The sequence below is a fragment of the Mastacembelus armatus genome, chromosome 6 (genome assembly GCF_900324485.2).
Source record: "Mastacembelus armatus chromosome 6, fMasArm1.2, whole genome shotgun sequence".
NCBI classification, from domain to species: Eukaryota; Metazoa; Chordata; class Actinopteri; order Synbranchiformes; family Mastacembelidae; genus Mastacembelus; species Mastacembelus armatus.
Window position 1 is genome coordinate 309703 of NC_046638.1, and position 22409 is coordinate 332111.

At 45.5% G+C, this 22409-nt stretch overlaps 4 protein-coding genes across 5 annotated transcripts; 2 read left to right on the forward strand and 2 right to left on the reverse strand.

The window, feature by feature from the left end:
- The first annotated feature begins 3807 nt into the window (after positions 1 to 3807).
- rxfp3.3b (relaxin family peptide receptor 3.3b) lies at positions 3808 to 6239 on the forward strand. The gene has a single exon (XM_026312260.2). The coding sequence runs from the start codon at positions 3928 to 3930 to the stop codon at positions 5113 to 5115; it is 1188 nt and encodes a 395-aa protein (XP_026168045.1). The 5' UTR covers positions 3808 to 3927; the 3' UTR covers positions 5116 to 6239.
- Positions 6240 to 7556: 1317 nt separating this feature from the next.
- calml4b (calmodulin-like 4b) lies at positions 7557 to 9542 on the reverse strand. 2 transcript variants are annotated; one of them, XM_026312263.1, is made up of 6 exons: positions 9450 to 9542; positions 9337 to 9367; positions 8942 to 9082; positions 8222 to 8410; positions 7837 to 7974; positions 7557 to 7660 (listed from the first exon to the last, which is right to left on the reverse strand). In XM_026312263.1, exons 1-5 carry the CDS (start codon positions 9450 to 9452, stop codon positions 7877 to 7879), a joined length of 462 nt encoding a protein of 153 aa, XP_026168048.1. In that variant the 5' UTR covers positions 9453 to 9542; the 3' UTR covers positions 7557 to 7660; positions 7837 to 7876. The 2 variants fall into 2 exon arrangements, with proteins under 2 accessions (XP_026168048.1, XP_026168047.1); XM_026312262.1 differs by having other exon boundaries at positions 7557 to 7974.
- A 2151-nt stretch (positions 9543 to 11693) lies between these two features.
- cln6b (CLN6 transmembrane ER protein b) lies at positions 11694 to 15435 on the reverse strand. Its single transcript, XM_026312261.2, has 8 exons — positions 15216 to 15435; positions 14381 to 14501; positions 13878 to 13976; positions 13601 to 13789; positions 13275 to 13330; positions 12872 to 12991; positions 12182 to 12310; positions 11694 to 11841 (listed from the first exon to the last, which is right to left on the reverse strand). Exons 1-8 carry the CDS (start codon positions 15365 to 15367, stop codon positions 11694 to 11696), a joined length of 1014 nt encoding a protein of 337 aa, XP_026168046.1. The 5' UTR covers positions 15368 to 15435.
- Positions 15436 to 16419: 984 nt separating this feature from the next.
- Positions 16420 to 21841, forward strand: fem1b (fem-1 homolog b). The gene is made up of 2 exons (XM_026312086.2): positions 16420 to 17106; positions 17663 to 21841. The coding sequence occupies exons 1-2, from the start codon at positions 16859 to 16861 to the stop codon at positions 19296 to 19298; spliced, it is 1884 nt and encodes a 627-aa protein (XP_026167871.1). The 5' UTR covers positions 16420 to 16858; the 3' UTR covers positions 19299 to 21841.
- The last annotated feature ends 568 nt before the right edge of the window (positions 21842 to 22409 follow it).

The window sequence follows — 22409 nt, forward strand, 5'->3', positions numbered from 1 at the left end:
CATCCATGTGACCTTTGGAAGCAAGCTGCTTAAATGTTAGAGTAAAAAAAATCCTGCCACTGATTAATGTCAGAGTAGAAGAGGATAAAGTCAAATTCAGGACTTTAAGTTCAGCATGAAGTCTCTTCGTTCAGCCACAGAACCTTTTATTCTCAATACGAAGGGACAAATAGGCTTTGAAGTTGCAAGTTGGAGCTTTAGGGTTTTTGTCTTCACGGCTATGAAGGTGAGTGGAGGAAGGACAGAAAACTCAAAGAAATGTAGCGGTAATTGTTGGTATAGCTCAGTGCTGTCAGTACTGTGGAGTCTCTGGGGCTGTGTCCTTGGTTCTGTCTGTTGGTGACTGAATGAAACTGCAGCTGGAGCTCCCTGTGGTTCACCTGGGCCCACAAACCTGCCACACATACCATCTGTGAAGTCTCTTCTCCCCAGTTTCCATCGTTTTCTGGCCTTGGTCTGGGGCCAGATTACAGGCAGAGGAAACATGAGGAGATAAAACACTTTGATTTGTGCCGACCAAAAGGCGCTTTAGCTCCAGAAGCTGTCTGAGACCTGCTCTCCAGCCATTCAATGAAAACAAACAGCAGCTGCAAACAGGTCACCACTGGAAGTGTCAGGAGCCAGAGCCTTCGCTCTCCATGCTGGAGCTTCAGCGAGAGGTTTCTCAGAAATCTGTCTCCAAACCACTGAGACGTTTTACTGGGTCAGGTCCAAGCTCAGTGATAAAGCTCCAACATACTGATTAGTTCACAAACGCTTTTACACTTTACAGTCTCTTCAAACTCTGATCCTAACTCACTGGAAAATATGACCCTTCAGTATTTCAGAGTTTAGCTTCAGCTGCTTTTCTTTAAAGCTGCATTTCTGGATCTTATAGTGGTGGTCGGCTGAAGCTCCCTCACCAACGTCTGTTGACCTGCCAGATGTTTCTTCACCAAATGGAAGAAAAATGAGTAACAAGCTGCTTTACTTTATTTGATTTAAATTTATTTAATGATAAATGTCTTTGTTTTTAGATGCTCTTTTCCATGCTTTTAATGTAATTACATGCCTTGTAAAGCACTTTGAATTGCGTAGTGTATGAAAGGTGCTATACAAATAAATTTGCCTTGCTGCAGGCTCACGTTTGCAGTTTAATGTGGTTCCACTGGACATCAGTGTCACCTGCTCTGCAGATTTAGATTATGTAAATAAAACTACTCGATAACTAAACAATGATGTGTTTTTGTAAAGTTAGTCCGGCGACAGAATGTACATTTGCAGTTTGTGGGTCAGTGTGATGGAGAGACCAGTTTAGACCATTTCATAAAGAAGAAGAAACCAGTCACACCCGTTCTCTTTACAGATGCATACAGGCTCCAAAAATACCATTAAATCCAAACTTTGTGATTTTATTTCTGCTGAAGGTTGAAGAAACCTCTGAAGACATGTCCAAGACAGAAAACAGTCAATCTGTTGTGCCAGACTCAGAAACAGTCCTACAGCAAACAGTTTTACAATTTATTTGTATTTATTCAACACTGAGAGTTTCATGATGATCTGATTATCAGAATGATGAGAAATATTTTGGGTTTGATGTGTCAAAAAAGGAGGAACCAACCTCTGAGGACAAGGAATGTGTACAGGACTTTTCAAACCGACCTCTCCTAAGGTTCTCAACAGATCAGGACTGATGCAGCACCAAGCCAGGATAGAAATCAGAAACCCAGGAAGTTAAAATGGGAAATATCCCAAAATGCAGCATTCTGACATGAACCAGACGAAGCAGGATAAATTTGCACTTATCATCTGCACTCGTGTTCATCTTCCTGTGGGGTGAAATCGCTCTACACAGCTCCTGTGTCTCAGGACAGCAGGGTGCTGGGACTTGGCTGCAGCTGCTCCCAAAGAAACCGGAGGTGGTTTCACAAGTTCATGCAGCTTTGGTGAAAACATGCTGGAAGTATGACGACATGGACGAAGTGCAAAACAGCTTCACAGCTGCAGTGAGGGGGTCAGAAGGTCTTCACACCTCTCCACCTTTGGCACATTTTATGGATCCACCTATCCATCCTCATCTCGGCTGCCAGGTCTGATGAAGCCAACAGAACCACATCATCTGCAAAAAGCAATGCCATCGCCACATATATGATCAAATACACTGGACTCTCCCATTAATTGGGTCCTCAGGCTCTGTTGTTCCAGCTGTGTATTCATGACGTGTTATACTGAGCTGAGGTGATGTAGTTCATCATATCAGCCTGATAAATAATAGTTTAGAACATAATTAAGTGCTTTAATGACCACCTGCAGGGCTCGTGGTTTAAGATGTGTAATTATGCAGCATGTAATTATGAAATTCAGCTTTTCTTTCTACTTCAAAACTGACAAAAACATTTGAAATATTAACAGCAGTAAGAGTTTCTCCTTCACTGAGTGCAGAGCTTTTATATAATGACACATTCCTCCACTGTGAAATCCACAGGCCTGTTTAAACTGCAGGAGATCAATAGTATACCCTGTGGGCACAAAGCAGGCAGATCAGAGAGGAGGATGATGGGAAAACACTGCTCCGGTCCATCAGGCTGCCGGTTGTCTTCTCTGTGTGGATGCATTGACTCGGAGAGCCTGCGTCAGGTAAGTAATCCACTTATTCACTTCAGAGTTAATGCTGTTAATGTGTGACTCTGCTGCTCCTGTTGGCTGCTGAACACAGAGGAGGAATATGCAGCTCGGGTTAAAGGAACAGTTCACTGCTCCACACATGACCATTCAATCCGGCTCAGCCTTTCATGTCAGGAAACAGTAAAAAATGTTCAGAACACCCACAATGCATTGCGCCCGGTGCATCCCAATGTCCCGTCCGTCGTAGTTCGTTTAACGCCGACTTCCTCTTGACGAGAGAAGAGATGGAAGTACATTGGATTTTCTGCTGATCAGTGAGGAAGGTTTTAGTCCTTATGGTGTCAAGATCGCCCAGAGATCACAGGTCAACCAGAGGTCACAGGTCACCCAGAGGTCACAGGTCACCCAAAGATCACTGTTGTTCACTGACACACAGGAGGCTGCATGGAAATAGGTGATGTCTCCCTTTAATTGTGATTCTGAAAACCCATTTCCATCCTCTCGGCTGCCTGATATTTTAATTAACATCTTGTCTTCCCTGCTTTTGTCATGGAGATATAAGAATGTGTTCATAAAAACTAACACGTGTAATCACGTCCCTTCATGTGAGAATATTTTCATATCTTTTGCAAATTAGCGGATTAATTAAATGGTCTGAATCCTTGGAAAATGTCCAACTGCTCCTCATATTGGTATTGAAATTCTGCAGGCAGGGTTATGTCTGTGCACGGTGCAGCAGATACACACAGCTGTCCAGATGTTTGGGGGCCACTCAGTGTGACCTGACACCTTTATTTGGAGGGTGCAGCTCATTTCTTGGTGGGCAAATAAAACCTTTGGGATTTCAAATGACATTTAAAAACACTGTTGTCTCACCACCAAACAAATGCTGCTGCAAACATCATCTGTCAAAGTTTGAAAAAGCAGCACAGGTCAAATCCACATATTGTCACGTGTCTGGTTCCTTTGAGCAGGTGTTGTATTTTAGGACTGGGGGGTGATGGTGGTGCAGGTTGGTGGGGTGGGAGTGTGGGGGGCATAAAGTTCTCTTCGATTTTCTAAACCTCTGCAGCCAGCCCTACAAGAAGTCTGTTCCTGGAGTTTGACATGACACGCCAGTCCCTGGTCGGGTACGCGCCTCCGCGGGCACCAGCAGAACATAAGCGGAGCGGCGCGCACGGGGCTGAGCAGTGAACCAGTGACCAGCGGCGGTGAGAGCAGCGGTGCAGGCAGACGACAAACCCCCGGCCGGGCAAACATGAGCAGCGGGGACTCCCACCCGAGCGCGCTGGAAGTCTCTTCTGTCTGGGTGCGCAGGAAGTGATGCGCCCTGCGGGACTGGAGAGAATGGCGGAGCTTTGGAGCCAAAACACTACGTCCTCGTGGAACCGGTCCACCGCGGAACAGAACCATTTTAGTAGCCTGGATGACATCGACGTACCGGCGGACGGCTCACCGACCCTGCGCTTCCTCATCTCCATTGTGTATTCGGTGGTGTGCGCCGCCGGCCTGGTCGGGAACCTGCTGGTGTTGTTCCTGATGAAAGTGCGTCGGGGCCGGAAGAAACGCTCCAGCATCAACCTGTTCATCCTCAACCTGGCGGTGACGGACATCCAGTTCGTGCTGACCCTGCCGTTTTGGGCGGTGGAGATGGCCCTGGACTTCAGCTGGCCGTTTGGAAACGCCATGTGCAAGATCATTCTGTCCGTGACGGTGATGAACGTGTACGCCAGCGTGTTTTTTCTCACTGCCATGAGCGTCACCCGGTACTGGTCGGTGGCCTCGGCACTGAAGGACAGGACACGACGACGGGTGTGCCCGGTGCGCTGGGTGGTCGCCGGGCTCTGGGTCTCCGCCACACTGGCCTCTCTGCCCACCGTGATCTTCTCCACGGTGAAGACTGTGGCCGGGGAGAAGCTGTGCCTGCTGGGCTTTCCGGACGGCCAGCAGTGGCTGGCGCTGTACCACGTCCAGAAGATCCTGGTGGCCTTTGTGTTCCCGATGCTCATCGTCACCGTGTGCTACCTGCTGCTACTGCGCTTCGTCCGCCTGCGCAGCATGAACAACAACCAGGTGAAGCGCAGGTCCCGGGTGACACGCTCGGTCACCATCGTGGTCCTCTCCTTCTTCATCTGCTGGATGCCCAACCACGCCATCACCTTCTGGGGCGTCCTGGTGAAATTCAACGTAATCAACTGGGACAAGACGTACTACATGGTGCACACGTACGTCCACCCGGTGACCATATGCCTGGCGCACACCAACAGCTGCCTGAACCCGGTGCTCTACTGCCTGATGCGCCGGGAGTTCAGGAAGAAGATAAAGGATCTGTTCTGGAAGATTTCGTCGCCCACCGGGGTGAACACCTGCCACCTGCGGCCGTTCTCCGGCACCGTGAGAGCGGAGCCGGACGACACGCAGATTGTCATTCCACTGAATAACGTGGAGACGGAGAACTGCAGACTGTCTGTATTAACGGACCAGTGCGACACGGACGCGCTGCAGAAATAAACCAGCTGTTACAAGATTTCTCAGAAAGACGAGTGACAGGAGTGAACGGCTCAGAGCAACTCACGGGTGTGTTTCACGGTAAAGATGTACGTTACACTCTGAGTGTTGTCTCAGCTTTTACCACAGCGGAGTGAAAGGGACAGAGAAATGATCAGAGCCAGAGCGGAGCAGTTTCTGTTTCAGACTTTGGATCTGTGTCTTCTGTCACATGTAAAACCTGGGCAGCCTAACGACTGTGCGTAAATTGCGCACTATTGAGGCTGTGCGTAAAACCACCCGGCTGCGTTCCTGCTCTGAGTCCGATGGGGACTCACAGGACAGAGACGCTGGTCTTTGGTTCTTCTGGTGTGTAAACGGGCGCAGCCTCAGCGTTTGGTCTGACGCGCGCTCTGTGTAGGTTTGTGCTCCGAGGAACCACAGCCCTGCAGGGAGGGTCCGCTATGCTGCTGCTGCCAACATCTGTCTGTGGAGGATCATTGACGTCTGTTGTGGCTGCTGTGTAAAATGTATAAGCTTCAGTAGGTGAATGTAAAAAACTAACTGTCACCTTAATAAAATAGAGTTCAGAGAATAAAATATCTCATTTGTGTTTGCATCCATTGCAGTGACAGTGCTGTGTTTAGATGTAGGGCTGTGATGCTTTCAGGGGTCAGTCTGTCCGTCTGTGAATGACATTTACTGGCAGAACTGGGGGAAATGAACGGTGTGTTTACATGTCAGTGTCTCAGGGGAGGAGAATGTGAACAGGAATGAGTTTTATTGTGTTTCAGACAGCAGGGTACTGAAGGGCCTTTTCTGGGAAATGTGCTTCTCTTCTGTGTCTTTAAAGTGCAAAGATGTTGACTTGTCATTTTAGTGTTTGGGTTGGTTTCATGTACATAGTTACTGCCCAACATTAAGAACAGTGTTCGATCCATCTGGACACTATAACACGTGGAAAGCCAGAATCAGAGCTTCTCCATTCATCATTTATAAAAAACAATAAAAAACAGCACAAAGTGATAAAACCACGTTTGAATAATCAAGTGTTTAATGACCAAACCGAGCTGATGAAACATTAGGTTTTGTAAGAGCAATGTGTGGTTTCTATAAAGTTTGTAAAATAAAAAGTGAAACTGTGAAAAGTCCTGAATCAGTTTTTTGTCTGAGCTGCACAAAGAGTCAGATATTTCTAATGATCAGGCAGCAGAGTCTGTGAGGATGAAATTAATAAAAGCTTCTGATTTGCTGCTGGTATCAAATCAAAGAAGTGAGGAAAAGTATTTGGATCATTGCTAAAAACCAAAGGCCAGACAGCTGCTGGACGGGCGTGCTTGTTCTCTGTGCAGTTAAACAGATGAAGCAGAACAAAGAGCAGCATGTCCTGCACGTTCAGAACAGACAGTCTGGGCTATAAATCCTGAGGTGGACTCTGCTCCCTGCGTCTGAGGAGGCAGCGACATGAATCTTTCATCCCACGAAGCCACTGGAAAACTAGTGAGGTGTAAAAATCCTGCCGCCAATTAGCACCGAGGTCCGAGCAGAGAACACACTGGTGTCCTGAGCTGGGTTTCAATTCCATTTGAAATCCCAAACTTTCAGACTCTCCTTGAGCTGGAAGCTCCACTACTGACCCCTCCAGGCTGGCATGTTCATCACACCCCTTGGGTGGTCTGAGAGCCCAGAGCCTTTTCCTGTTTGGAGGGATGGACTTAAAGTGGCTTCACTACCTGATCCAGTTTCCAGTTCTGTTTAATAATCCATGGGACAGGCCCAGACCCCCTAACACATTTGTTTTCATTGTGATAATATCTGATAAGTGACATAACGATCATTACTAGTCACACCAAACTGATCATAATAGTGACCAGGATGAAGCCTGAAATACTTGATGTCTGTGCATGAAGCTGACAGTAAAAGGGGCAGTTTGGGAAGCTTTGAATATTTTTTGTTCTGGCTTTCTGAGTCGTGGCAGCACATCTGTCTGTGAACTGAAGCTGTGTCATGCAACACACGAGGACCCTGAACACACGGTCGATCTACCGCAGAACGGCTAGAGGAGAACGAAGTTCACGTTCTGGAAGGATCCTGATGAAATGCTGAAGCTGGTGTGTCCAAAGTTCCTCCAGGCCGACGTGATCTGCAGTTACCGGAAAGGTTTGGTTGCAGTTATTGCTGCCGAGGGCGTCGCACCAGATCCTCACACAGGTTTATCACACACAGGAGTGTTTATTGGATCATTTCCTTCAATAAATAATAAACAAGTATAATACTTGTTGTCAACAGTTGAACTGGCTTCTCTTTGTCCCCTTTTAGGACCTGCATTATTAAAATGTGCTGCTGCTTCAGAAACATGATGAGGGTCTGTGGAGGAGCTCAGGGTTTCATAGAGTTCTGGTCATGTAATGTCAGATCAGATCAATCATCAGGAAACGGCACCTTAATCTCACTGCATTAGGATTTATTTATCAACAAGCTTCAAACTGCCGTCTGCACACAAACATGGTGACTGTCACTGTCGGGAAACCAGGTGCTCACAGGGACAGAGTGTGTGTGGTTCAGGAATCTGCACACACACATTAACACATCAGAATAAAGTGGGAGGTAAAACAAACATGTTTATACGGGGGACCTGGTCCCTGCACGAAGCTCTAGTAAAACTGATCTGATATTAATACTAATATTTTTATAGTCATGTGATCTATAAGGTGAGTGACCTCAGTGGGTCAGTGAAGTCCAGACCTGTGTGTTTTACAGCAGCTGAGGTGACATCAGGGTTAAATCAGCGCTTTGCACAGCAACGAGCCACAGCTTTAGCAAACTGCTCACAGTGGACCAGGCCGTCCAGCCCGACACCCGCCTCCTTCAGCAGCTCATCCACTGAAAACACACACACAGCTGTCAGTCAAAGTTTGAGCCACCGGAGAATCCTGCAACAACATTTTGTTTTGACTGTGTGGACTCAGTAAGTTTAAGTAAAGCAGCAGCTCACAGAGGCATTTTGATAAAGAGGCTGCAGGTCAAAGAGCAAAGAAAAGCAGAATCACCCTGGAGTCTAAAAACTGACAGAACTCGGAGGCTTCAGCGGCAGAACAGATGATGTTCTGTGCAGTTCTGCTACTCTCACCCTCTTGGTCGCTCAGCTTCTCTCCGAGCCCGGTGAGTTTGGCTCGCAGCTCCGAGGCCAGGATGAAGCCTTTCTGCTCCTTGTCAGCCATCCTCATGGCGTCCAGGATCTCCTTCTCTGGCGCCTCCTGCAGGAGCTGCTGGTGCATGATGCTCAGGAAGGTGGAGAAGTCCAGCTCTCCGCTCCGACCTGCAGGATGAGTTACTGGATTCACTGGATTTACCACTCCAATGAAATAAGAAGTCTACAGAAATAACATCAGATGTCATGTTTATTTATAGAGACAGAAATAATACGGATCTGTTTCTGTTGTGGAAGGAGAAAATGTTCGGTTGGAGGAAGAAAATAGTTTTGATGTTGCAGGTTTGTTCTAAACACTGATGGTAACAACTGACAGTAAATTCAGGTTAAAGCAGAGAAAGGTGTGATGGAAATGTCCAGATGTTACTGCAGCTGGATGCACATGCATGTTTTTAATTTGGGCAGTGTAACTGCAGGGGGCGCTGTACAGACAAATATTATAACATCTGTTGGTGGATCTGACACTGACGTTCATGCTGGTGAGCTCGCACTTTTAAACTACAGGCCTATTTTATTCCAGGCCTCATTTTTAAAGACTTTGCAGCCCTGGTCTGTTGGCAGCAGGCTTCTCCACTGCTGCTGCTGGACCACGTGTTTGAGGAAAAGGAGCAGAGACAGGTGAGGCAAAGAAAGGTGTACCTATGTTGTGGCTCAGCAGGTGTCGCTGGACCTCGGAGGGGGTGGGGTTTGACCCGAGGCATCGCATCACTGTGATCAGGTCCTGGGCCTCGATCTTCCCCTTCCGCTGGCGGTCGTACAGGCAGAAACACTCTCTGAACTCTGCGGCACACACAGGTGCTGTCAGGACACTCACCTGTCTGTGAATCTACCTCTGAGCGAAACCACGACGCTTGTTGTTCACTGTTCTGACACTTGACAAATCTGGTCAGGCCAACGGAACCACCCAGTCATGCTAAACAGAGTTAACCACAACAGACCCGCTGGACTCCTCGGTACCAGAGACCAGCTCCAAACTACAGACACATACGAAACCGAGGAGCATCAGGACTTTGCTGAAACGCAGCGAGTCTTACCCTGAATCTGATCCTGTGTCAGCACGTTGGCCTGCGGTGAAAGAGGGAAACAGCATGAGACGGAACTTTCAGGGCGAATGTGGGGACAATGTGAAGCCCAGTAATTATCTCACCATCACAGAGTCTCCGTGTTGGGCTCAGCAGGCGACTGTGACTGAGCTCTGCCTGCTGCTTCCTGCTCAGGGAACCGATCCGGTACCGGACCGCTGTCAGATGAGCAACGTAATAGAAGTGGGCGGAGGAACAGGACAGGTACTTTATTGTCTACCCAGCGGTATGCAAAGTACTTCAAATTAGAAGTATATAAGGTAGTTAACGTCAGCTACCCAGCGGTATATAAAGTACTTCAAATTAGAAGTATATCAGGTAGTTAACGTCAGCTACCCAGCGGTACATAAAGTACTTCAAATTAGAAGTATATAAGGTAGTTAACGTCAGCTACCCAGCGGTATGCAAAGTACTTCAAATTAGAAGTATATAAGGTAGTTAACGTCAGCTACCCAGCGGTACATAAAGTACTTCAAATTAGAAGTATATAAGGTAGTTAACGTCAGCTACCCAGCGGTACATAAAGTACTTCAAATTAGAAGTATATATGGTAGTTAACGTCAGCTACCCAGCGGTATATAAAGTACTTCAAATTAGAAGTATATAAGGTAGTTAACGTCAGCTACCCAGCGGTATATAAAGTACTTCAAATTAGAAGTATATAAGGTAGTTAACGTCAGCTACCCAGCGGTATGCAAAGTACTTCAAATTAGAAGTATATAAGGTAGTTAACGTCAGCTACCCAGCGGTACATAAAGTACTTCAAATTAGAAGTATATAAGGTAGTTAACGTCAGCTACCCAGCGGTATGCAAAGTACTTCAAATTAGAAGTATATAAGGTAGTTAACGTCAGCTACCCAGCGGTATGCAAAGTACTTCAAATTAGAAGTATATAAGGTAGTTAACGTCAGCTACCCAGCGGTACATAAAGTACTTCAAATTAGAAGTATATAAGGTAGTTAACGTCAGCTACCCAGCGGTACATAAAGTACTTCAAATTAGAAGTATATATGGTAGTTAACGTCAGCTACCCAGCGGTATATAAAGTACTTCAAATTAGAAGTATATAAGGTAGTTAACGTCAGCTACCCAGCGGTATATAAAGTACTTCAAATTAGAAGTATATAAGGTAGTTAACGTCAGCTACCCAGCGGTATGCAAAGTACTTCAAATTAGAAGTATATAAGGTAGTTGACGTCAGCTACCCAGCGGTATATAAAGTACTTCAAATTAGAAGTATATAAGGTAGTTGACGTCAGCTACCCAGCGGTACATAAAGTACTTCAAATTAGAAGTATATAAGGTAGTTGACGTCAGCTATCCAGCGGTACATAAAGTACTTCAAATTAGAAGTATATAAGGTAGTTATATCAGCTACCCGGCAGTATATAAAGTACTTCAAATTAGAAGTATATAAGGTAGTTAACGTCAGCTACCCAGCGGTATGCAAAGTACTTCAAATTAGAAGTATATAAGGTAGTTAACGTCAGCTACCCAGCGGTACATAAAGTACTTCAAATTAGAAGTATATAAGGTAGTTAACGTCAGCTACCCAGCAGTATATAAAGTACTTCAAATTAGAAGTATATAAGGTAGTTAACGTCAGCTACCCGGCAGTATATAAAGTACTTCAAATTAGAAGTATATAAGGTAGTTAACGTCAGCTACCCAGCAGTATATAAAGTACTTCAAATTAGAAGTATATAAGGTAGTTAACGTCAGCTACCCAGCAGTATATAAAGTACTTCAAATTAGAAGTATATAAGGTAGTTAACGTCAGCTACCCAGCAGTATATAAAGTACTTCAAATTAGAAGTATATAAGGTAGTTAACGTCAGCTACCCAGCGGTACATAAAGTACTTCAAATTAGAAGTATATAAGGTAGTTAACGTCAGCTACCCAGCGGTATGCAAAGTACTTCAAATTAGAAGTATATAAGGTAGTTAACGTCAGCTACCCAGCGGTACATAAAGTACTTCAAATTAGAAGTATACAAACTACTTTTACTTTGAGTACTTCAAGTACATTTGGATGATGGTACTTTTGGACTTTTACTGCAGTACAACACCTGAGCAGTTCTTCCACCCCTGGACACTGCAGCTATAAACCTCATACACTTGACACTTGTTTACTCACTTAGTTGGTTTGAGGTTCAAGAGAAAAGCACAAACGCAGTGATTTATATTAAAATATTCAGGTTTAATATCTGTAGCACTTTTCCTAAAGTCGACTTGTGCCATGATCTGGTTTCAGGAGGTCCACACCTGCCCTTGTTACCATCACTGCCTCTCAAAGTGGGAGCTTCTGTTACGTCTGGTTGTTGTGGCGGAGGTGGAGGGTGTAGACGGCGCACGGCTGTGGGACGTAGATCAGCCCGGGGTGCTTCCTCCTCAGCGCGGCGTCGCTCCACAGACAGACCACCCACAGCGCCACCAGGGACAGAGCCGCTGAGAAACTGAAAACACGGTGAGAAACACGTTTCACAAGTCACAGTTTTTAGATATCAATCCTAAGCTCGATACATCCCTTCAAAATAAAAGCTCCCCTGTGGTGCTTCTCATTTAGCTCTAACACTTATATTGAATGTGCTTCCATCCTCATTAATCAGGGGAATAAATAAATATGTAGATCGACAATTATCAATATATTTTCCCTCTTTGTACAGGGAACACCTTTCCACACTGACTTGTTTCTGGTTAATGACCTAAACTCCTCCAGGGTCGGTGTTCTTATTGTGCAGATTGGACCAGTTTCCTTCTGAAGTGTCAGGGCAGCGAGCACCTGTTCACACGTACCTGTAGAGCAGGAAGAGGCCGTTGGCGTCGAGTAGCATGCCCCGCCTCCTTTGGTGCATGACTGTCGCCATCATGGCGAAGAAGGTGAAGGTGAAGAGGATGAAGGTCTGTCCCTCGGTGATCAGATACCTGTGAGGTAAAGTTACAGGCAGGGTTAGACCCTGTGCCACAGGGTGGTGGTGGTATAATGTGATTTAAAGTATTCTTGTAAGGATTGTGATTAATAGGGGGAGTATTGATTAAAGCTGCTGCTGAAATGACTTGAACGTGTGACGGATGCTACAATGCTGAACATATTTCCTGTTAAAACAAGCGAATGTCTGTCTGACAGCACAAAGGAAACTAGAGTCAGCTTCAGTACAGTTTGTATTTCCATTGTAAAAACACTCCTGACGTGGTTCTTGAGTTCTGCTGTCAGCCCTAAGTGCCGTCCTCGCCGAATAATGTAATTAGTCGGCAACACCTGAGAACAGGCTAATGAATAATTTGCCACAGAGGTCTCGGGCGCTGCAGGTGAATTGTTCGTCTGTTATCCGGTGACAGTCAGACATCACTGCTTCATAATTAAACTTCACAGAGTTCAGCACAAACTGAAATCCACTCTCAGATACATATTTCAGTAATCTTAGTCTAAAGGAGGTAAAACAGCACTGTTCATTTTAAAACATGCTGGGTCAGACAAATTCTGACCAGTAGTAGGCGATGTTGGGGACGAGCAGCATCCACGCTGCTGCAGGCATCGTCTCCTGTTTCCTGCAGCAGAAACAACCACTGAAGAAGAGGAAGAGAGCGAGGAAGAGAGGGACGTACCTGGTGGAGACAGTAGAAGCAGCATGTCAGCTGTGAGCACTTTATTAGGTACACCTGGACACCAACCAATACAGCAGATACCATAACAACGTAAGGATGTCAAACTAGCATAGCATTAGCATCAGCTGGAGAGTTAAGACCTTCATTTCAAGAATTTAAAATCTTTGTGAAGTTCAGACAAACAAGTCTTCACTGTACAGACCTGAACAATCAGCCAATATGCCCTTTGACCTGATCAGTGTTTGGGACTAGAATATTATTCAGTAAAAATCACATTTCTTACCACATCAGATGACCAAGAGTGTCGTCATAGTAAAACAGAAGCTCAAAGGCATCGACCTGCAAAACAAAATATTTATCATGTTTATTGACCTGAGGTCAAGGTCTGCCTCTGAAGGAGAAGGTGAAAGGTCACTTCATATTTTCAGCTCAAAAATTCTCCAGGACAAAGTTTTAGTCTCAAATACTGAACATTGACGATCTGTATTGATGCACAGCTTAATGCGTCTTTGTGTTTCTGACCAACATCTAACCTGGACTGCAGAGCGAACTGAAGATGAGGTGGTTTATGGGTGAAAACAATATTTGCGGGTCAGAACCAGAACCTACCAGGGACGAGGGTTTGATGTTCTTCATGACTGGATTTTCTCTGACAGACAGGTGCAGCTGGTAGCCAATCAGCACGAGCCGTCTGGTGATGGAGTCGGTCGCCAGGTGGAGGCTGGTTCCCATGACAACAGAAATGATGCTGAGGCGGACGGCCAGACGAGGCAACATCCTGGGGCTGCGTTCAAGCATCTGCAGCAGGAAAACAGATATTTGACTGAGTTCTGAAACGTGTTGGTATGAGTTCATTATTCTGTTGCATTATTCTTTTCTCAGCTACTTCGAGCAGAACGAGCGGAGTGGTGACGTTGTACAGGATGTGGAGGTATTCTGCAGCACCAGGACGGTTTGCAGGAAACCAGTCTGCTGAGAGGACTAGCTGCAAACAGAGCAAGGCAGAAGGAAACATAGAACATCCTTTATTCCTGATTTAGAAGTGTCTGTTCTCATGATTTCATTCATGGTTCACATCAGTGTAAATGTAGATCTTATAGCAAAAGTCCAGAGAGTGGCAGATAAGCTCTGGACTAAAGAGAGAATGAGAAACAAAAATGACTTTGTTGTGCGTCACTTGGGATAAAGCACTTTAATATTACAAAGGAAATGGCATTAAAAGGATGTTTGGATATCAAAAGGATGTCATGAAGTGCTCAAACAAAGCAGCTCTTTGAATAATTATTTAGCAAGAGAGAAATGTTCGCTTTGTCTTTTTATTTTCTGTCTAGATGAAATTGTCCTCCATGAACATTTAATCCAAACAAATCAGCATCATCATTCTGTTACCATGGCAACATGTTGGCCCACATCCAGGGCCCAGTTCTGAATAATGAAGCCGAGCCACAGGTCCAGGTGGAACCGAGGTTTCGACAGAGCCGCCTCCGTCCCTGCAGAAGCGTCGGCCCAGCTGCAGAACGTGTGGGAACAGGCACATTAATGAACACACAGGCTTTTGATTGAGCTGGTTCTGGTTTAGTGGAGCACGTCAGCACATTCAGCTTTAATGAGCCCCTGCAACAGTTAACAGAGGACGAGCTGCTGATTTTGTTACGTAATTGTTTAATTCCTGCTGACATCTGCAATCTCAGGCTCAGAGATGAGCTGGTCAGAGCAGCATGAAGACCGTTCTCATAATACGCAATATCCACAACAATCAGTGATTTGAGGGATCAGTTTTAAACAGAATCAAAGTTGTAATTTCTCACTGATTTAGTTGTTTATTGTTTGAAAAAAACAAGAGAATGTGAGTTTTTAAGATTTAAGTCACTTTTGAGGAAATAAGTGCTTGTATATAAAAAGGTTGTACAGAAGAGCAACATTTGACCTTTAGTGATGACTATTCTTTTTATTTTATTTTATATTACGAAAATAATCAGTTTTTTTTTTAAATTATGAAACTAATGGATAGAAATGTGTGAACTGGAGGAATGTGGAAGAATTTTTTCCCAATTCACATTCAGCCTTCAACTCAGGACTTTGCCTCAGCTGGAAAATGTTGTTTTGAATTTGAACTTGATTTTTAGCAGTTCATTAACAGGAGTCTTTGGGTGCAAATTAAAAACAGGGAATGGACCATAAAAACATCACAGTTTACACTCGACTGAAGTAACTGATCACAAACCTGCTCGTGAAACCTGCAGCATGCAGCGCTGAGTTCTGCCTCTTCCGGACGGATGAATGCATCCTTCTTTTCTGGACTGGTCTCAGTGAAAGCAACAGAACTCCTGATGGCATCAGCTCCACAGCTCTTCCATCAGCTATGCTGATTAGCATTCACACCACACACCTGCTCCATCTCTGCTGAGACTGAGGTCGTCACAGCTGGACTGAAACCAAATCATTTCCTCATGAAGTACCACAGCCTCTGTGTCAAACTGCAGGTTTATCTGCCAGCAGATAAGCCTGTAATCTGTATAAACCGCTCCCAATTTTTATTAGACGGCATTAATCTAGTCTCAGATAAGCACATTTAGATTCTTCTGCTCCAGTTGGGTTTAACTGTAAAGACATGAATCCCTGTGAAATAGGTTTTCATTTGACTGAAAGGAAAAGGGACCAAAGGAGGGATGAATGAATAGCCTGAGACCTAAGACAATACATGTAATCGGCATCAGCTCATTTATTATAATCTAAATCTATAATATTGTGCAGTCCCAGTTACACAGCATAAACATAATGCTGATCCAAATACAGAGAAGCTATTTATCCTAGTCTCACTGGTATAAACATGGAGGACAAAACACCAGAACCACCTGTCAGTGTAACAGAGTCCAGTCCAACAGCAGCACAAACTGCAGCCTCAGCTGAATGAACAGCTTCGAAACAGCCCGACCACAACCTGAACATCATCGCCTTCATGAAGGAGGATTCACTGCAGGACTGTTGGACTAGACTGATCACACAGGGGTTCCTAATAAACCGACTGGGTCCGACACAGGGGTTCCTAATAAACTGGATGTTGTCTTTTTTCCTTTTATTTTGAACTGATATTTTTTAATGTGATCAGGCGACAGCATCAGCACTGAGGGATGAAAACTCATGACAGAAACGCTGTTTTCATGGTTTTCATCCTCCCACACAACAAATCATGTATAAAGGTAATAATATCTCAGGTCATATCCATTTAAATATTTAGAAATCCAGAAATCGCTAGCAGGGATTCTCATTTATATCTTCTAAATAGTTTCAATCAATCAATTATTTTATTTTATTTTATTTTATTTTACTGTTGTTTTTCTGGTTTCGTTTTCCTCTGCGCACTCCTGTACTGACTTAAAAATAGCGGAACTGTTGTCTGCGAGAGGAGCTTCCAGTCGGAGGTGTTCTGAGGTTGAACGTTAGTTTCCTGTAAACCTGTGGACCGCAGAAGAAGAAAGTGTTGTTGTTTTAAACTTTTCTATCGGGTTTGGGTTTTTGGACCGAAAGTCAGTAGACCGGTACCGAAGAGCTGTTTCATTCTGCCGAACCTGGAGCTAAAAAAGTGCCGTTTTAGGCGAACAGCTCGGTAGCGTTAGCAGACCAGCTAACCGGATAGCTCGCTCAGCTGACGCCTGATAGTCCGGAGCCTGAAACCAGAACCCGGAGAGAAAACCTGAAAACTTCACCAACCGGGTTCCGTATTGTTTCTCTGGCGCCTTTAAGGGAGAACAACCCACTTTCATGTTAGCACTGGACCTCGTTGCGACATTTTAATGGGAGGGGGACTGGACTCTGCGGCCGTCAGTTGCGAAGAACGCGGAGGTCCTGGATCCCTGTCGGGCTCACATGGAGTCTCTGGCCGGCTACGTCTACAAGGCGGCCAGCGAGGGCCGAGTCCTGACCCTGGCCGCGCTGCTGCTCAACCACTCGGAGGCGGAGACCCGGTACCTGCTGAGCTATGTGACCCAGCTGGGCGGCCAGAGGTCCACTCCCCTGATCATCGCAGCCCGGAACGGACACGACAAAGTGGTCCGGCTGCTCCTGGACCACTACAAGGTGGACACGGAACAGACCGGAACGGTTCGCTTTGACGGGTGAGTGCTGCCACGAAAAACGGGTTCCCATCCGGACCCCCGGGTTTTCTACACATCATTCAGCCCAGATCCTTCGATTATTATTACAGGTTATTACCGATTATTGTACATGATTATAGAGTTTAATTGATTATCGTAGGTTATTATGGATTATTTTAGATTATCATACATTATAGATTATTATTATTATTGATTATCAGATGGGTCAGGTCCTCCTTCCTCCATCTCTCTAAAGTCTGAACTTCACTTTTAACACCTGAACTATTTCAGTTTAACCTGAGCTGTTTTATTTTTCTCTGGCAGATCAACACATTCTGAATAATTGTAAAAATAATAAATACAAATAAACACGAGCAGCTGCGGCTAATTACTCATAATCAAATCAATCAAACTCTTTTCATTGGGGTAGGGGGTGTCAGCAGGGACCACTGGGCCTGCTGGAGGTTAAGGTGTTATGTGGAAATGCACTCAGGGCGTTGTGTTCAGGGTCTGTTTCTGTGAAGGAAACGGGACAAACTGAGCTGAAAACAGCTGATTGTGTCTGTCTGTCCTGCAGCTACGTCATCGACGGGGCCACGGCGCTGTGGTGTGCGGCTGGAGCGGGACACTTTGAGGTGGTGCGCCTCCTGGTGAGTCACCATGCCAACGTTAACCACACCACCATCACCAACTCCACTCCGCTGCGGGCCGCCTGCTTTGACGGACGCCTGGACATCGTGCGCTACCTGGTGGATCACAACGCTGACATCAGCATCACCAACAAGTACAACAACACGTGCCTGATGATCGCCGCCTACAAGGGCCACACGGATGTGGTCAAATTTCTGCTGGAGCAGGGTGCGGAACCCAACGCTAAGGCCCACTGCGGCGCCACCGCCCTGCACTTTGCCGCTGAGGCAGGACATCTGGAGATTGTAAAAGAGCTGGTGCACTGCCAGGCGGCCATGGTGGTGAACGGACATGGCATGACGCCGCTGAAGGTCGCCGCAGAGAGCTGTAAGGGTGATGTGGTGGAGCTGCTCCTGGCACACGCCGACTGCGATGCCCGCAGCCGCATTGAGGCCCTGGAGCTGCTGGGCGCCTCGTTCGCCAACGATCGGGAGAACTATGACATCCATAAGACATACCAGTACCTGCACATGTCCATGATGGAGCGCTACCGTGACCACGAAAACATCATCGCCAAGGAGCTGCTGCCGCCCATCGAGGCCTACGGGGCACGCAGCGAGTGTCGAACACTCGAGGACCTGGAGGCCATCCGGGTGGACCGGGACGCCCTGCACATGGAGGGGCTGATGATCCGGGAGCGCATCCTGGGCTCGGACAACATTGACGTGTCACACCCCATCATTTATCGCGGTGCTGTCTACGCTGACAACATGGAGTTTGAACAGTGCATTAAACTGTGGCTCCATGCGCTTCGTCTGCGGCAGAAAGGAAACCGCAACACGCATAAGGACCTGCTACGCTTCGCCCAGGTCTTCTCCCAGATGATCCACCTGAAGGAGCAGGTGTTGGCCGCAGCGGTCGAGCAGGTGCTGGGCTGCAGCGTGTTGGAGATTCAGCGCAGCATGGCTCGTGTGGGGGCGGCGTCTGACTCCGAGCTACCGCAGGCCATGGACAATTACGAGTCGAATATTTTCACTTTTCTATATCTGGTCTGCATCTCCACCAAAACCACCTGCAGTGAAGAGGAGCGCGCCCGCATCAACAAGCACATCTACAACCTGATCCAGCTGGACCCGCGGTCACGTGAAGGCTCCTCTCTGCTCCACCTGGCCATCAGCTCCACCACGCCGGTCGACGACTTCCACACCAACGACGTCTGCAGCTTCCCCAACGCCCAGGTCACAAAGCTGCTGCTGGACTGCGGCGCGCGGGTCAATGCCATCGACCTCGAGGGCAACACCCCACTGCACGTCATCGTCCAGTACAACCGGCCAATCAGCGACTTCCTCACACTGCACGCCATCATCATCAGCCTGGTGGAGGCTGGTGCCCACACAGACATGACCAACAAGCAGAAAAAGACGCCGCTGGACAAAAGCACCACGGGCGTATCTGAGATCTTATTGAAGACGCAGATGAAGATGAGCCTCAAGTGCCTGGCGGCACGTGCCGTCCGGCAGCACCAGATCACCTACCGAAACCAGATTCCCAAAACACTGGAGGAGTTTGTGGAGTTCCACTAAAACAGACTCGGCTCTGAAGGAATTTCTTACTGTTTTCTAACAAATCCACACGGTGGTGAGGGTTCGCAACTAAAGCTTGTTGAACATTTTTATAACGTAGTGGGTTACTTTTGTCTATTTGAAGTATTAACTGCTTTGTACGAGCAAGTTTGGCAGCCTGCCTGTGTGTGTGTGCGTGTGTACGTGTGTGTGTGTGTGTGCGCCTACCTGCCTGTGTGTGCGTGTGCCTGCGTGAGTGAGTGTGTGTGCCTGCGTGTGTGTGTGTGTGTGTGCGCGTGTGCACGTTGCAGCTGCAGTGCTCAGTAGCTCTTGCACAGACCTGCAGCAGAGACGTCACCGCGCTGCTTCTCGTTTGGCCTTATCTCCACACCAGGGAGCCGCCGTGTTCGCCACGTTACTGTGGGTCTGCAGTGACTGGATGAAACAGACGGATGAAGGAGAGTCTGCAGAGAAACCTGCAGGCAATGACCTGCTTCATGTCACCCACTGATCGTCCCTCACTGTCACTGGGTTTATTTTACTGTGACAGCAGTGATGAAGTGGTGAGAAAAACTGATCTAACTGCTGGACAGACTCTATTTCTAACAACCAGGTTTTAGTTCATTCTGTTTTTAAGAAGGGGCTCTTTTAAGGGTTTGCTGGTCACAGTTATTGGTCAGAATATTTTGTCATCCTCACTTGTTTTACTTAAACCACACTGTGCGGCCCAAAGTATGCGGACACCCCTGCAGACTGTCAGTTCCTCAGTTATAAGAGGAAACAGTGTGGTCTGTCACCAAAGGGTTAATTTGTCTAAGCCTGTTAAAATAACTTTTCCCTTCTCAGACTGTTGTTTTCTAAAGGCTGACATTCAAATGTCCACATACTTTTGGCTATAAAATGTACTGTTTCTGTTTAGGGTTAGTAAAAATATGAATCAAATGTTCCCAGATCATGGTACCAAGGTTTTATTGATTGATGCTGAGCTTTTATTTTGAAATATGTCTCTAAGGATGTGCACAGAGAGACTGACAGCCCAGTGATTTCCTTTTATTTTTTTATTAACGTCTGTGGGAAGAGTTTAGGGTCGCCTGCTTTACATGTTCCCACAATCTCATCAGTCTCATTTTGTTCAGTAAATCTCTAAAACAGACCCAGGACCACGTTGGTCCGGGCCCTTTCAGACCTCAGTCTAAAGCTGCGTCCACATCACAGCTGATGTTTCCACAGCCCGAACACATCAAACCAGAAGTTCTCAGATGTGAATCCATTGGTCCTCACAGGTAAAAACAGCTACAACCTGCAGGATGTGCATCACTGGAGCAGCAAACAGCTAAATGTTAAAACGAGACCCATTATTTCTATCAGCGTGTGAAGAGCGACAGGTCTGACTGTCCTCCAGGTCTCAAACATGTTTTTAGCAATTAGGAGTCCACAGATTTTCTCCATTGATTAACACAACATTTGGTGATCAGTGGTTCGGTCTGTGAAACATCAGCAAAGATGAACTTTCTGTTAATTCATTCATGAGGCAGCAGGCAGGTCATAATGAGAGCGAACATGTTTGAAATGTTGGGGATTGAAACACAGTTCATTTTCAGACAAACAGGAAGAGAAAAAGGACTGAAGGATCTGTTCATTCATGTCTTCATTTTCCCCAACGTGGCTAAATTGAAATGAGGAATCAGCCTTAGAGTTGATTAATCATTAAAGGAACAGTTCAGCATTTTGGGAAATGCACTTTGTTGATTTTGGCTGAGTGAAATGTTGAGATCGATACTATGCTCTAAAGCCACCAGCTATTAGCTTAGCTTAGCAGAAAGACTGGAAACAGTAGGAAACTGCTAGCCTGGCTCTGTTCAAAGGGATAATCAACCAACCAGCTCCTCCGACTCACTAGTTTTTCGATTACATTACCTTATGACAGCCATGCTAGCAGTTTCCTACTGTTCCCATTCTTTTTTGCCAAGCTAGGCTAAGAGCTGCTGTGAGAGGGATCAGTCTGAGGAAAGGATTTCCTAAAATGTCAAATAATTAATTTACTGAAGTTCAAACTGCATCTAACTAATCTGTACGTTTTTTAAGAATTACTTTATAGGAAATATTGACCCCAAATAGTGACCCACTGTATTTCTGACCAACAAACCCCCAAAACCTTCAGTTTTCACCAGCGATGAAAGTGAAAAAGCAGCAAACGTGTGAAACATCATCAATTGCTGAATCATTTCTGCTGAATCGGCTCAGTTCAGACTCAGCCTGTTGCTCAGTCAGACCCTCAGCGAGAACCTGTTGGTGTTTCAGCCGCAGACTGTCAGCCATTTTTATTTCCCATAATGCTTTGTCACTCACTTGATTTCATCCAGATTTGTTGGTTTGTCATTGTCTGCCTCACGATCATGTGCCATTGGGAAAAAAAATAGTTTACTTTTATTATTGACTGATCAGTTTGATTGATTGAGTTTTTGAGCCAAAGATTCTCCATGTGGCAGGAAACTAAACAATGTCAGCTGTGTTGTACTTCCTGGAGGGGGAACACTGTCAAATTAAAAGTCTTTCTGCATTCATCTCTTGTTATTGGTTTGTATATTTGTTAGAAAAGAAAAATAAGAACATTTCCAAACCTTTAAACATTCAATGAGATAAAAGTTTAAAACAAAGTAAAAGTTGTAGTTTCAACTTTAACTTTTTTTACCTTTATTTTTAACTTCTGGTAATTTTGTTTTAGTAAGTCACATAAACTTAATTAAAATAATAATTATAATAATTTTGACTTAATCTAAACTTTTATTACATTTTTACATGGGTCATAGTGTTGACCTAAAACAGCATCGTTTTATTTTTGACAGAATTTTCCAGTATTTCTAAATGTTTGACTCATTTGTTTCTCCTAAGTTTTATTTTGTATCTCAAGCTTGACTGCATGCTTTAATTTTGACAGGTGTTACTGTTTTACCTGCCAGGTACAGACCTGATGGACTCTGGATCAGTTTTAATAGGTGAGTCATTCTTAAAGGTTTTACATCATAATGTGTGAAGATAGAAATTACAGAACACAGTTGAACTAAAATGACAAATAAAACTTAGATGTAAATTTATAGTTTTATTTCATCAGTTGTTCTAGAGCGTTCCCAT